The sequence below is a fragment of the Penicillium diatomitis genome (assembly GCF_028827545.1).
Source record: "Penicillium diatomitis strain IBT 30728 chromosome Unknown utg000001l_segment0_segment0, whole genome shotgun sequence".
Lineage (NCBI taxonomy): Eukaryota > Fungi > Ascomycota > Eurotiomycetes > Eurotiales > Aspergillaceae > Penicillium > Penicillium diatomitis.
The window spans coordinates 3,192,538-3,206,605 of record NW_026623173.1 but is presented as its reverse complement, the minus strand read 5'-3'; the positions used below and the strand labels follow the sequence as shown (position 1 = coordinate 3,206,605).

General features: G+C 50.6%; 3 protein-coding genes across 3 annotated transcripts; 2 read left to right on the top strand and 1 right to left on the bottom strand.

The window, feature by feature from the left end:
• Window positions 1-2,739: 2,739 nt before the first annotated feature.
• Window positions 2,740-8,230, top strand: N7539_000892 (putative ABC transporter; the record flags this gene model as incomplete). The annotated part of the gene is made up of 15 exons (XM_056930496.1): window positions 2,740-3,273; window positions 3,360-3,832; window positions 3,917-4,594; window positions 4,674-4,796; window positions 4,848-4,946; window positions 5,008-5,132; window positions 5,188-5,235; window positions 5,302-5,959; window positions 6,013-6,090; window positions 6,149-6,710; window positions 6,766-7,017; window positions 7,074-7,363; window positions 7,432-7,885; window positions 7,947-7,991; window positions 8,063-8,230. The coding sequence occupies 15 exons, from the start codon at window positions 2,740-2,742 to the stop codon at window positions 8,228-8,230; spliced, it is 4,587 nt and encodes a 1,528-aa protein (XP_056794789.1).
• Window positions 8,231-9,939: 1,709 nt separating this feature from the next.
• Window positions 9,940-11,774, top strand: N7539_000891 (uncharacterized protein; the record flags this gene model as incomplete). The annotated part of the gene is made up of 2 exons (XM_056930495.1): window positions 9,940-10,529; window positions 10,625-11,774. 2 exons carry the CDS (start codon window positions 9,940-9,942, stop codon window positions 11,772-11,774), a joined length of 1,740 nt encoding a protein of 579 aa, XP_056794788.1.
• A 324-nt stretch (window positions 11,775-12,098) lies between these two features.
• On the bottom strand, window positions 12,099-14,015 carry gmdA (putative general amidase GmdA; the record flags this gene model as incomplete). The annotated part of the gene is made up of 4 exons (XM_056930494.1): window positions 12,099-12,220; window positions 12,295-12,691; window positions 12,793-13,656; window positions 13,737-14,015. The coding sequence occupies 4 exons, from the start codon at window positions 14,013-14,015 to the stop codon at window positions 12,099-12,101; spliced, it is 1,662 nt and encodes a 553-aa protein (XP_056794787.1).
• Between the last annotated feature and the right edge of the window lie 53 nt (window positions 14,016-14,068).

Sequence of the window (14,068 nt, the reverse complement as noted above, 5' to 3'; positions counted from 1 at the left end):
TCCGTTGATATTATTCTTACGGTTGTACTCTAGAGGTCCCCGTCCTGGTGAACGAGGTTTCTGATATACTTTTACCGACGGGTCTACAGGTTTGCCCCCGTCCTTGAACCTAACAAAGCGTCCACTGACCATAGGGTAGTCAGAACCAATTGAAGTACGATTTCAGATGTATAGATGCAGGGCTGGGTGACATCCATTCCAGCAGAACATCTTTCGGGTTTCGCGCAGGGGACTCGGTCCAAGTTCCTCGGGCGCACCATACCTTCCAAGCTTTTCATAGGATTGATCTCTAGCAGCTCAAAATTGCTGAGGATCTTGTAGTAATTTTGATGTTTCTCTGGAATGGTGGATGAACGTAGCGATATGCTGATTCCTCCACGATAGTATGAATGGAAAGGGCGGAGCTTATATTCATCATCTTGTCTGAGATTTACACCAGAGCAAGTATCCATACCTATGTATTGTCAAAGTGCTCCAAGATCGATCCATGTAGAGTCATCTTTATTTGTCAGGAAGTAGGCTTGGTACCTTTGTCAGAATATAATCTGATACTGTAGGAAGAATGAAACATCTAAATATGAACCCCTTCTTCCGAGGATGCTATCATAGTGGACCCGGGCTGGCATCTTTATTGGCCGAGTTTATCTCACGCACAGACGGGCGACCGATGGCTGCGCAAGCCTGCGGCTCGGAAGGTTATTGCGGTACATAAGTTTGGTGTTCAGGTGGTCTCGCTAGCTGGAATGCTGGATTTAGACATCTTTTTTTCCACGCGCAAGGTACTGAGCGTGCAGCTTATCATCATGTGTTAGCTACCTGAGGCTCCGCCCAGTTTGAGTGATCAAAGATCAAATCTTTATTCAGTGATCTTTTACGCGAGCCCGAAGCCCCAATGGGTCTCCCTCATCCCGGCGAAGCATGAAAATAACCAGTCCATTGGCGCTGATTCTTTGATCGTGGGGGGACGAGTGCACTGTGAATTGGCAGGCGTGGTGATGAGCAGGTTCGATCATCTGTTATATTGAGGGGCCGTAAAAGCAGAAAAAGCTCTTCCTCCGATTTCTCCGATTCCATCCACGCTCGACCGACTTCGCTTACCGACTCTCCTGTGTGGTGAATTTTTTTTTTTTTTTTTTTTGAAATGGTATCTGTGGCCTACGTAATCTTAGTACTTCGACCGCCATCCTCACCTCAACCGCCAATCTCACTATGTCGAAGACCTCTGACCTACTACCCTCTTACACCAACTACTATACCTAAGGCTAAGAAATTTAGTGAAAGGCGTCTTACTAAAGCTATTTAAGCCTACTACCAAGCCGAAGAGCCAAATATTAGCGTAATTAGCCTATGTAGTGTACCGCGTAGTATCCTACTGTAACGCATTAGCAAAGGCCAACACGCGAACTGGGGAGTTCACTGACCAGTTGGTTGGTCGACTGGTGAGTGGTTAGTTAACTGGCGAGTTGTGGTTAACTGGTGGGTCGGTTGGCCAGTTAGTGGAATAGAAATTGGGGAATCGAGGAGGAGGTCATATAACTAACATTTATATTCACGAAAGTTGGGTGATTGTGATCGTGTTATTATATCTTTGACCTTCTATGTATAGGAGCGCGATAGCCTCAGGATTATTCTGTTAGGGTCAAACCTTCGACCTTTCCCATTAGAAGGCCGCGCGGTCGCGGGGGCACTTCTTGGTGCTGATAGTTGAGTAAACAGGGATGCGAGCCAGCACAGGTCCCCCGACTGGGAGTGGAGAACTGGGCCTGATCCGATCTCGTTCGAGTGTCCACACATACGAGGGAATGGATCCCTGGCAGATTCGGACGACAGGCTCTTCTCCAGCTTTTCTTTCGCAAATCACTGCCTCGTCTGATACCTGCTACGAGTCGGGTCGTCGTCGAGCTCCACCAAATCTTCAAATGTCCTCGACTGACTAACAATGTGTGATGTCTGCCACCCGAACTTGACTCCCTGCATCTCAAACAAGGTGGTCGCACCCTTGATGACTTCATCGATCGACCGATGGGCGCCCGCGGTTCCCGGGAAGCTGCAAGTTTGCGCCATCCACGCGCGGGCGGGGGCCCCCGGCGGGAGGTCAATCGGGGGATCGCATGGGGCCCAGATCGGGCCTTACCGTATGCAGCTCACCTCATCCACCGTGAGATGAACGTTCACCCTTGCACTGAAGGCACCTCTTCCAGCAAAGGCAGCGTCATTGCCAATAATCAGAAAGACGATCCTTGGGTGACTGCCTCTGCCAGGGGACAAAAGCCTTTCGAACCATCTGTTCGGAATTTGGAATGCTCGGATGGCTGTCCTTCCGAGCCCCCGAGACCGAGACCGAGACCGAGAGGAAATGAGCATCTCGCGTTGAAGCTGGATCTGGGTCTTGGCAGTGCCGTGCAGAGTGCAGCCATACTTGGGATTGGACGTAATTGCTACCAAACACTGCGACTTGATCCTACCACTTGGGACAGTCATCCATAAGCGAACCAAAGCAATAGGCACAGATTACGCATCGATTATCAGTAGTCGTCTTTCCCCTTGTTCGTGTCTAAGATCTGGGGTGGAGAAACGCTGCTATCTGTCTCCCAGTCTCACCAGGTTTGTTCGCGGACAAAAACACCGCGTTTCTGTCACACCGTAGGTGAGACCACACTTGCTGTACTCTGAAGTGTCACCTGAGGATAAGCCTGACAGCCAGCGCGTATTCCGTCATCGTTACCATCTCTCTCCATCATGGATGATCATCACATCTCCCAGCCCACAATACAGCCCACAATACAATCCCCAAACATGCAAGCCAACAATCGACAGCAATCGTCATCCTCAAACCCAACAAGTTCAAGCACCGCATGGGGATCCATCTCGTCGGACAGTGGCAGCTCGGTCCATCACACCAAAAAAACGGCCCACGGGCTCGAGCCAGACAGCAACAAACTGGACGATGACGAGATTCGAAAGACACTATCTCGACGCAAGACGCACGTTTCGGGCCATGAAGGGGAAGAATGGGCGCAGATTGAGCACCTGATCTCTCGCATGTTTGGATCCGAACGAAAGGCCAATTCTGATGAAGAGCAAACGAGACATTCCGGGGTCATTTGGAAAAATCTGACCGTCAAGGGTGTCGGTCTCGGGGCGGCTTTGCAGCCGACGAACGGTGATATTCTGCTGGGTATTCCGCGATTCTTCAAAGGGCTACTCACGCGAGGACGAAGGGGAGCAAGTGGTGGCAAGTCGGAAGTCCGGACTATCCTGGATGACTTTTCGGTACGTCGCGCACACAGTATTATGGACTCTGTCCAAGTCACCAGCACTTTCTTCAGGATTCGACGAGCTGACCCCATGTGGAACAGGGTGCGGTTAACCCAGGCGAGATGCTGCTCGTCCTAGGCCGTCCGGGGTCGGGTTGCTCCACGTTTCTGAAAGTCATTGGTAATCAGCGACATGGGTATGAAAGCGTCGAAGGCGATGTTCTGTACGGGGGAACAGACGCGACTACCATGGCGAAGAAGTACCGCTCCGAAGGTAACGCACCACTCATCTCGTTCACCATAGCAGTTTTTCTCGGGACGATCCTTACTGACTTGCCCTGCCTCGTAGTGTCCTACAACCCCGAGGAAGATTTGCACTATGCTACCCTCACAGTCAAAGAAACATTACTCTTCGCACTCAAATCGCGCACACCGGATCAAAACTCGCGGATCCCCGGCGAAAGCAGGAAGGAATATCAGCAGACATTCCTGTCCGCCATTGCAAAGCTCTTCTGGATTGAACATGCACTGGGGACCAAGGTCGGCAATGAGTTGATTCGTGGTGTCTCGGGCGGGTAAGTTAGGTCTATACCCAAAAGATTGACAGATCTTCGAATCTGTGTCGCAGTGAGCTCACATCCTTGTTCGGTCTTCTTTAGTGAGAAGAAGCGAGTATCTATCGGCGAAGCAATGGTCACCAAAGCCAGCACTCAATGCTGGGACAACTCTACCAAAGGTCTTGACGCTAGCACCGCCCTCGAGTACGTCCAAAGTTTACGCAGTCTCACCAACACCGCCAATGTATCCACATTGGTCGCTCTCTACCAAGCCTCGGAGAATCTCTACAACCTGTTCGACAAAGTTATCCTTATCGAGGATGGCAAATGCGCCTTCTTCGGTCGGACCGAAGAAGCTAAAGCATACTTTGAAAATCTCGGCTTCGAATGTCCTCCACGATGGACGACTCCAGACTTTTTGACCTCAGTGAGCGATCCGCATGCGAGAAAGGTCAAAGAAGGATGGGAAGATAGAATCCCGCGTACTGCGGAAGAATTTCGATCCCTGTATTGCCAAAGCCAGATCCACAAAGACAACCTCAAGGATATCGAGAATTATGAGAGACAGGTTGAGGAGACACGAAACGAGCAAGAGGCCGCGAGGCAAAAGGCTCCCAAGAAAAATTTCACGATTCCGTTCTGGAAGCAGGTTGCCATACTTACTCATCGACAGTTTCTTGTCATGTTCGGTGACACAGCCGCTCTATTTGGAAAGTGGTTTGTTCTAATCTTCCAGGCTCTGATTGTTGGAAGTCTGTTCTACAATCTTCCGGATACATCGTGCGTCAAGTTATTACCCTATGTGTGTTGGCGATACTCATTCTCGATGGACTCAACTGACAACGTTAATTTCCCTTAGGGCGGGCGTCTTCACGCGAGGCGGTGTCTTGTTCTACATTTTGCTCTTCAATGCTCTGCTCGCCTTGGCTGAGTTGACGGCTACATTCGAGAGTCGACCCGTGCTGCTAAAACACAAGAGCTTGTGAGTGGCCGGTCAATCTATCGGTGAAACACGCAGTCCTGACAATACTAGTTCATTTTATCGACCCTCTGCGTACGCTTTGGCCCAGGTAGTCGTGGATGTCCCCTTGGTCTTTATCCAGGTGGTACTGTTCGACCTCATAGTTTACTTGTCAGTATATTCTCATCCTTTGATTTAAATCGCCGAAACAAAGCTGACAGAATACCTATAGCATGTCAAATCTCGCCCGCACACCTTCCCAATTCTTCATCAATTTATTCGTCATTTTCTTGATGACAATGACGATGTATTCGTTCTTCCGTGCATGCGGAGCGTTGTGCTCTTCGTTGGATGTTGGTAAGATCAGATTTTCCCAGCAGTGATCAGTCACGAATTCCGCTAACCTAAGAAGCTACACGTTTGACGGGAGTCGCCATCCAGGCATTGATCGTCTATACAGGTAATTTTTGCACTTACACACATAATCGGTCAACCCAAGAATTGCCTTGCTAACAAATCTTGGTAGGCTACTTGATTCCCCCGTGGCAAATGCACCCGTGGCTGAAATGGCTCATTTGGATCAACCCTGTTCAATACGCCTTTGAAGCTCTAATGTCGAACGAGTTCTACAACTTGCAGATCCGATGCGAACCGCCTTTCATCGTCCCACAAGGCCCCAATGCCTCCCCAGAACATCAAACCTGTGCAATCCAAGGCAGTACCCCGGGCAGTCTGATCGTGCAGGGCTCTAACTACATCCAGACTGCATTCACCTACACACGAGCGCACTTGTGGCGAAACGTCGGGATCATCATTGCTTGGTTTATTCTCTTCGTTGCCTTGACCATGCTTGGGATGGAACTTCAAAAGCCCAATGGAGGCGGAAGTTCCGTAACCGTGTTCAAGAGGGGTGAAGAACCACGAGCTGTGAAAGAGGCCATCGACGGTAAGAAATCGAGCGGGGATCTTGAATCTGCGGAGAAGGATGGTTCCTCTCCCGAAAAACAAGGGGAGGAAAATGGAGGAAACGTCAAGGATATCGCAAAAAACACCTCAGTCTTCACCTGGCAAAATGTGAATTACACTATACCCTACAAGGGCGGCGAACGGAAGTTGCTGCAGAATGTCAGCGGCTCTGTGAAACCGGGTCGATTGACTGCTTTGATGGGTGCATCTGGTGCAGGGTAGGGATATGCCCGCTGACCGTCTTCAAACATTTCACTTACATCCCCTACAGAAAAACCACCCTTCTCAATGTGCTGGCTCAACGGGTCAACTTTGGTGTGATTACAGGAAATTTTTTGGTAGATGGCAAGTGAGTGACGACCATGGAGAAGCCTTCGATATACATTTAAGCTGATCTAGTTGTCGAGACCGTTGCCGAAGAGCTTCCAAAGAGCCACTGGTTTCGCCGAGCAGTCCGACATCCATGAGCCTACTGCCACAGTGCGCGAGTCTCTCCGCTTCTCTGCACTTCTTCGTCAGCCCAAAGAAGTTCCCATCCAGGAGAAGTATGAATACTGTGAGAAGATCATCGATTTGCTGGAGATGCGCTCAATCGCGGGTGCTACTGTTGGAACTGCAGGATCCGGTTTGAACCAAGAACAGCGCAAACGTCTTACCATCGCCGTGGAGCTGGCCAGTAAGCCAGAGTTGCTGCTTTTCCTCGATGAGCCCACATCTGGCCTGGATTCATTGGCGGCATTCAACATCGTTCGCTTCCTTCGGCGCTTGGCTGATGCAGGACAAGCTGTCTTCTGTACTATTCATCAACCCTCCGCTGTTCTCTTCGAGCAGTTTGATGACTTGCTCCTGCTAAAGAATGGAGGACGGGTGGTGTATAACGGTGCTCTTGGCTCTGACTCCAGAACCTTGATCGACTACTTTGAACGGAACGGTGGGAAAAAGTGTTCTTCCAGCGCCAACCCGGCAGAGGTCAGTCTTCCCAACTATTTGCCACCATCTTGCTTCTAACGAGGGTTTGCTTTAGTACATGCTCGAGGTCATTGGTGCAGGTAATCCCGACTACAAGGGACAAGATTGGGGAGATGTGTGGGAAAACTCAACCGAGGCAAAGCAGCTGTCAGAGGAATTAGAACAGACAGTTTCTTCTCGACGGAGTCAGGGGCAAGGTGACATTATGAAAGACGACCGAGAATTTGCCACGCCTCTCCATACCCAAGTCTATGTCGTAACCAAGCGTGCTTTTGTGGCTTATTGGCGATCGCCGGAATACGTTTCTGTAAGGCCCTCCTGCTTTACCCATCCTGTTGCTATCTTTGCTCACTACTTGATTAGGGAAAAATCCTGCTACATATCATTACTGGTCTTTTCAATACGTTCACCTTCTGGCATTTGAGCAATGGGTCTATCGGCATGCAATCGCGATTGTTCTCGATTTTCATGACGTTGACCATCTCGCCACCGTTAATTCAGCAATTGCAGCCCAAATTCTTGCATTTTCGAGGCCTTTACGAGTCTCGGGAGTCGAACTCCAAGATATATTCTTGGGTTGCTTTCGTTGTCAGCACTATTCTCCCGGAACTGCCTTACTCCATTGTTGCTGGGTCTATCTACTTCAATTGCTGGTAAGTCGTACTGCCCGCTCCTTGAAATGGAATGTTTAAATTTCCATCGCTCACCACTCTTCACCTAGGTACTGGGGCATTTGGTTTCCACGAGATTCGTTCTCCTCGGGCTACACGTGGATGATGATCATGCTTTTTGAGTGCTTCTACGTCGGTTTTGGGCAGTTCATTGCTGCTTTCTCCCCCAATGAACTCTTCGCGTCCTTGCTCGTACCATCATTCTTCACCTTTGTCGTCTCCTTCTGTGGTGTCGTCGTGCCATATGCTCAGCTACCTCACTTCTGGCAATCGTGGATGTATTGGCTCACGCCTTTCAACTATCTGGTCGAAGGCCTTCTCTCTGTCGTGGTGCACAATGTCCCCGTCGACTGTCTTGAACGAGAGGAAGCATTCTTCTCCCCGCCCGCCGGCGAGACATGTCAGTCGTATGCTGGCCAATTCGTACAGCAGGCTGGCGGCACGGTCCGCGAGGCTGCAAACGGACTGTGTGGATATTGCCAGTACGCAACAGGCGACCAATTTGTAAGTACTACACCCCTACATGGCCTCGAGTCTTTGATGGTTACTTACCCGTATTTCGCAGGCTGCAAGTTTCAACATCTACTATTCTCACAAGTGGAGAGACTACGTGAGTTTCCTGCCCTGCACTGACATGCGATTTCCCATGTTTGAAGCTAAGTACTGACACATGACTAACAGGGCATTTTTTGGGCATTTGTCCTCTTCAACTTTGCCATGGTCTTTCTCTTCTCCTGGATTTACCTCCATGGAGTCCAAGATGTGAAGAAACGGGTGGGCAAATGGAAGTCTGGAAAGGCCATGAAGAAAGAGAAACAAGATGAGTCGAGGAGCGTCGACGAGTCTTGATCGGGATTATCATGGATGGTGTTGCAGATTCGCAATTGCCACGTTAGAGCTATCGGTGCTCTGCATGCACCTCAAAGACCATCCGGTCTCTTTGTGATGGAGTTGTTGACTTTTAATGATGAGATTTTTCTACTTTTGAATGTACTACTTAATGAACAAGCTGCTCTGAGTGAAGCTATCGGGCCAATACATCCTACATGATGTGCTCCGAATTTTTCGAATCTCAAGTCTCACCTCGACTTGCCCTTCAGGTCATCTCCCTAGTTATCTCTCTAAGGGTTTTTGGAGCGATCTCTAAAGTCAAGCTTCGAGTTGGTCTTCAAGTGTCCTTCTGATGATCCTCTACATGATCTTTGGAGGTATTCTGCGATCTATTCTTTGAGAATCTCTCCCAGTTATTTGCCTTTGAGTTATTCGTCGAGATATTAGATTCTTCTTCTCATTGATCTGTTAAGTGGTCTTATCTTTGGAGTTATTCTTCTAAGTCACCCTCCAAGTAGTCCTCTTAGTTTTCCTTTGAGTAATTTTTCGAGCCATTTCGAGTTGTTCTTGAGTTGTTCTTGGATTATTTTTCAAACCATTCTTCAAACTATCCTTCAAACTATCTTCTAAGTAATATTCCAAATAATCATTCGAATATTTTCTCAAGTGCTCTTTCGAGTCTTTTCCAAGTCAATTTTCAAGCAATCTTCAAGTTATCCTTTTTAGTAATCACTTGAGGCACTCTCCATTCCTATACAAGCCTCTATCAGTCTATACTCCATTCTTGGAATCTTCCGTTGCTCTAGTAGAGCCTTCCTTTCTCTGAACGTCCGTTACTTCACTTAACTCCGTTACTCCACTTGACTTCGTTACTTCACTTGGCTTCCGTTACTTTACTTGACTTCCATTATTCTTTCTCTTAACTTCAGTTAATTCTCTAGATGTACTTTAATGCTCTGCACCTACTTAATTCTCTGAAATTCCGCTTCCGTTACGTCCGCCGCATCCCCTACCCATCATTTCTTTTGAACCTGGCGTCTTGGTTTGGTTGTACCTCCGACGTCATGCAATACCTCTAAAACAAAAATGATATGCACGGGTCTTAAAGGGAAGGTCCGTATAGATTTGATTCCCCTCCACCTACATGTCTCCGCGGTGATATATGCCGCTGGGCAGGTACCAGTAGGTTACACACATCTCTTTGTCGGGCGGCTCCCATGAGCTATAGAATGATTGTATTGATGAGCTCAGATCTCACGAAATCCAATATGGAAAAAAATAGCCGGGCGATACACAGTCGCAGTGGATCGGCGACGTAGTATTCACTTCAGTTGCGCCCATATTCTTTTGGAGATCCCTGTTTTCGGGCTGGGTCGTTAGTTAGAATACTGGTCTCAATGTTTGAGGAGAGCGGAGCCTGTCTATCCCGCCAACACTTCAGGCACGAGCCGCACCTCACAGATGCGCAAATCATGCGTAAAATCCATGCGCATTGAAGCTTGGCGTGGCTGTGGCTCCTCGGACCGTTTACTCTTTGCCGCAGCTCCGCCCGCCCACGGACTTTCTTGTTTCTCGCCAACCTTGCGCACCCCGACTTCCCCCCAACTTGAGAGCTTCGATTCCAGTGCTGTAGGACTTTTCGGTCTTGCAGCATCCCTTTGACGTCCACGTCATCTCGTCGTTCCTTAGCTCTCATTCATCCTTCCTTCACACGCGCGTCCATCGCCATGGCAGAGTCTGACTCCCGAGGTTCACCCGAGGACCCCAAAGCCGACGACAAGCCCGATCAGGACGGAGCTGGCAAAACGGCAGCCAACGCACCTGTTAAGGATCGGAAATGCCAGTACTGCGGCCAGGCTTTTACCTCATCATCTCTAGGTCGCCATCTGGATCAATTTGTCTTCAAAAAGAAGGCCGATGGTGTCCATGACGTTGAAGAGATCCGGCGCATTCGGAGTGGGATCACTCGCCGACAAGCTCGTACAAGCTCCAGCAAGCATGACGGAACCCCCGAACGCACACCCAAGAGAGGCCAAGAAGGAAATCAAACCTCTGCTGAAGCGGCGCCCAAGGCGCGCGAACCAGCGGTCCGAATGATGTTCAACACTCCCACCTGGCATGCCACGGGGGTCATCAATGACATCCCTGATCCAAGCCGTCCAGCCGAGGGCCATCGCGTGGCATCTGCTCAGTCGCGAGCAAGCTCTCTTCACCTTCCCGAGTTTGCGACTCGAGGCGCAACTGCCAATAACCCGGATACCACTAGAGCCCTCGAGCTAGCCCTGCGCGAGGCTCTGGACAACATCAAGGCGGCAACGTAAGTCGTGAGATCTTCTCTTCCCAACCTTTCCCGTAATTTGATTCCAACTTGTTCATTTTGCGCACGAGCTGACCCCCGTCTCGGATTCTCAGTGCCAGTGTCCGACCGCGCCCTTCGCCATTCGACTTTGACATCCAGTCGCAGACCTTCCCTTCTCTTTGCCTCCGACTCCTCCCCCCTCCGCCGAGTCTCTTTGCTGCTCACCCCTTTTCCTCGCCCATGTCCTTCCCAATCCAGCCGCCCGGTATCGAGAATCTCGACGTCGTTCGTCAGGCAATTCGCTCTCGAATCGTCCAGTGGCGTGCTGAGCAACTCTCTCAGGACACTGGAACATACCCCAGCGCTCCAGGCAGCGGAATGGACAGCGCGGCAATCAGTCGTGCGGGGCATCAGCACGAAGAGTCCAGTATCCAACACTTGGAGCTGGCGTTCAACCACTGGAACAAGCTTTCGCACGACACCCGGCGCGAGGCATGGCAACTGGAAATCCAGCGTGCCTATGTGCGTGAGTGCGAGTCGCGCAAGTCGGTCGAAGACCGGTTGGCGCGGGTGCAGCAGGAAGCAAACCAGCTTCGAGCCCAGGTCGAACGTCTAGGCTCGTGCCAGTGGCCTCGTGAGTTCGCCCTCTTCCCACCGGACACCCTTCCCATCCCTCGAGACGTGGCTCGTGAACTAGATTCCAAGGGCAGTGCGATCGGACCCGAGTCGTCAAGATGGGATTTCGACCACATGGTGTCCAAATGGAAAAGAGTCGTGATGCACGATAAGAACGTGGGGCGCAGTGGGGTGAGTCCAGGACCAAGCCTGTTGAGGGAGTCGGATGACTCGCACCATGAGTTTCGTGCGCCTCGATCAGGTGAAGAACCGTCCTTATTCCCTAACAGACTGCGACCCCTCCAGCCAAACATCAACTCGAACAACAACAACACCACCACCATCGCCGCCAACATGAACGGCTTGAGTCCGGACCCAGCAAACACTGGAACTCCAGCGTCATCGGTCAACTACACTTCCCCTTACTCGCACCAGGACGCGCGCAGCCCACCACAGGGCAGTGGTAACGCGGGGCCACCGCTCAAGCGTCAACGTTTCACGAATGGATCGGATGGTTTGGGTCTCGGCGAACCCTCTTCACTTCATACTTCGGGCCCTGGCACTTGGCCTTCATCCACGCCCATGCCCATGCTGTCCAACTTGGCTGCTACATCGGGCCAGACCCCCCCCTCAGCACCGCGTGGCTGATATCAAAACACAACGCCTGTTATTTTGGTTCACTTATCTGTGAGAATCCTTGTGCTGAGCGACACAGACTTTGCTGCGATCTGTACAAATAAAGCCACTGTGTAATATACCCTTACTGTCAAATTTACGTTGTGCTAGTCTTGTTGAATAGACATTTTGTGAAATGATATTATCTGGCAGATGCTGGATTGTGTTGATCTTCCTATAACTATTCCTTGCCTAAATGACGTCCCAATAGAGCAGGATACGTAGCTGAGAAGCGTAGACTTGAGAACCTTCCACTTGAATATTCAGGAGTAATCAAGATCAAATGATCCATTGTACTCACGCAGTCATACCAATCTCAGTTCCAAGATATTCCGCCAAAGTCAGGATCTTCTCCTCCTGCAGCCGGCGTCCAATGAGTTGAATCGCCACCGGTGCACCATCGTATGCTTCGGCATCATCTACATAAACCGAGAATATGTCAGCATTGCGCTCCTGATTGTCTGCAGAGGCTGGATTGGAAGAGAAGACTCACAGTCCCAGTCCACATGCTCCGCTAACTCGCCAATTGCAGGCCGCACATCAACACTCTTATCCGCATGAGTCACCGGCAAAGTAACACTAGTATAATCCAAGAGATTGACAAAGCAACTATAACCCACGTGCTTGTAGTTCTCAGGGACGACCGCAGCATGAGGAGCAATCGGACTGAAGAAGCCATCGACGGGACGACCGGTCCCGGTGAGTTTGGCGGTGCTGTTCCAGTAGTCCATGTACTCTTTTTGATATTCGCGCTTTGCAACGTTCAACTCGGTAATTTGGGTGACGGATAGTGCGTTGGGACCGCTGATTACTTGCTTTGGTCTTGGTTCTCCGGATAGACCGAAGTGATGGGTGAAGTCGGCGTCGCCATCCATGGTGAATGCCCTGTCCTGTGGGGGGAGAGCATCGGTTAGAATTGGGACCTGTGCAGTCTGAGCTGGACGGATGGAAGTTGGAGGTGGCTAGAGTCGTGCAGGTATTGCTGGCTTACCGCTAATTCTATCGCTCTGGCGTGAGATGGTGGATTCCACGGAATTACAGTGTGACCCAGGCGCTTCAGGGTCGATTCTATCATCTGCAAGCCACGAGCGATAGGAGGATGAATCCGCCCAATGCGATCCCACTGCAGAATACCAAACGCCAGACTGGACTTTCCAGTTCTCGCCTGTTGAATAAGAGCCAGCGTCTGGTCCACGATCTCGTCACGCCAGGGCAGCTCGTGCACAAGTGGATCATGATACCACGGCTCTTGACTTAATACAGCCTTCATGACCATCACGAGAGATCGCGCAGTTGGTGCCATCGGACCGATGACCGAAAGAACGGTGTTCTGACCCTCCAAAGAGTTGGCAGCACCTTGGTACGGCGTTCGACCGGCAGACGGACGAAGTCCATAGAGGTAATTGAAGCCCGCAGGAATGCGAACGCTTCCACCAATATCGGTGCCAAATCCGATGGGTGACCCTCGCAGAGCGATCAATGCACCTTCACCTCCCGAGCTACCACCAGCTGATAACAGTCGATTCTTCGGATTCCATGTGTATCCGATGATATTGTTCACCGTCTCCGGCGACATGAGTGTACACGGAACGCTGGTTTTGCAGTACAGCACTGCGCCAAGAGCTCGCAATTCTCTCACGAGCTCACTCTCGTGGGTGAGATGTCGCGGATCATCTTTCCGGCCCTGGAAGTTTCCAATCCATCCAACGTAGCCCATGGTGGTCTCGACACCTTTGATATGGAACTGGTCTTTCAAGCTGACGGGGAGGCCGTGCAACAGGCCAATTGGCTTCTTGTGCTCTGCAAAGTAGGCATCGAGCTTCCTAGCGTCTTCGAGAGCCGCTTCGAAAAAGATCTCGTGCAAGCAGCTGACCTATTTGCCCTGTCAGTGTTCATCTCTGGAAAGAAAGGTTCGTCTTGTCGGAAATGTCGTACGAATTGGTGCGCCAGTGCGGCCCGGTGACAGAAGGCCTCTATGACTTCCACCGCCGACCAGCGACCTGTGCTTGTTTGAGCAACAATGTCGACTGCATCCGCCTCGGTGATTTCAATTTCTCGCTCGCTCAAGTACTTCTGAATGTATGGCCCAGTTACATCGCGCACTTCAGAAGCGGCGGGTACAGGAGTTGGTAGCCGCCATTTCTCAGGAATGGCATTTAGAATGGCCTGGCGTTTTGCTTCCGCCAAGGCCTGCCAGTTCGAGTCTGCGGTCATGTTCTAAGGAATGGAGGATATGTAGGTGCTCTCAGCGAGAGTGAGTATATTTT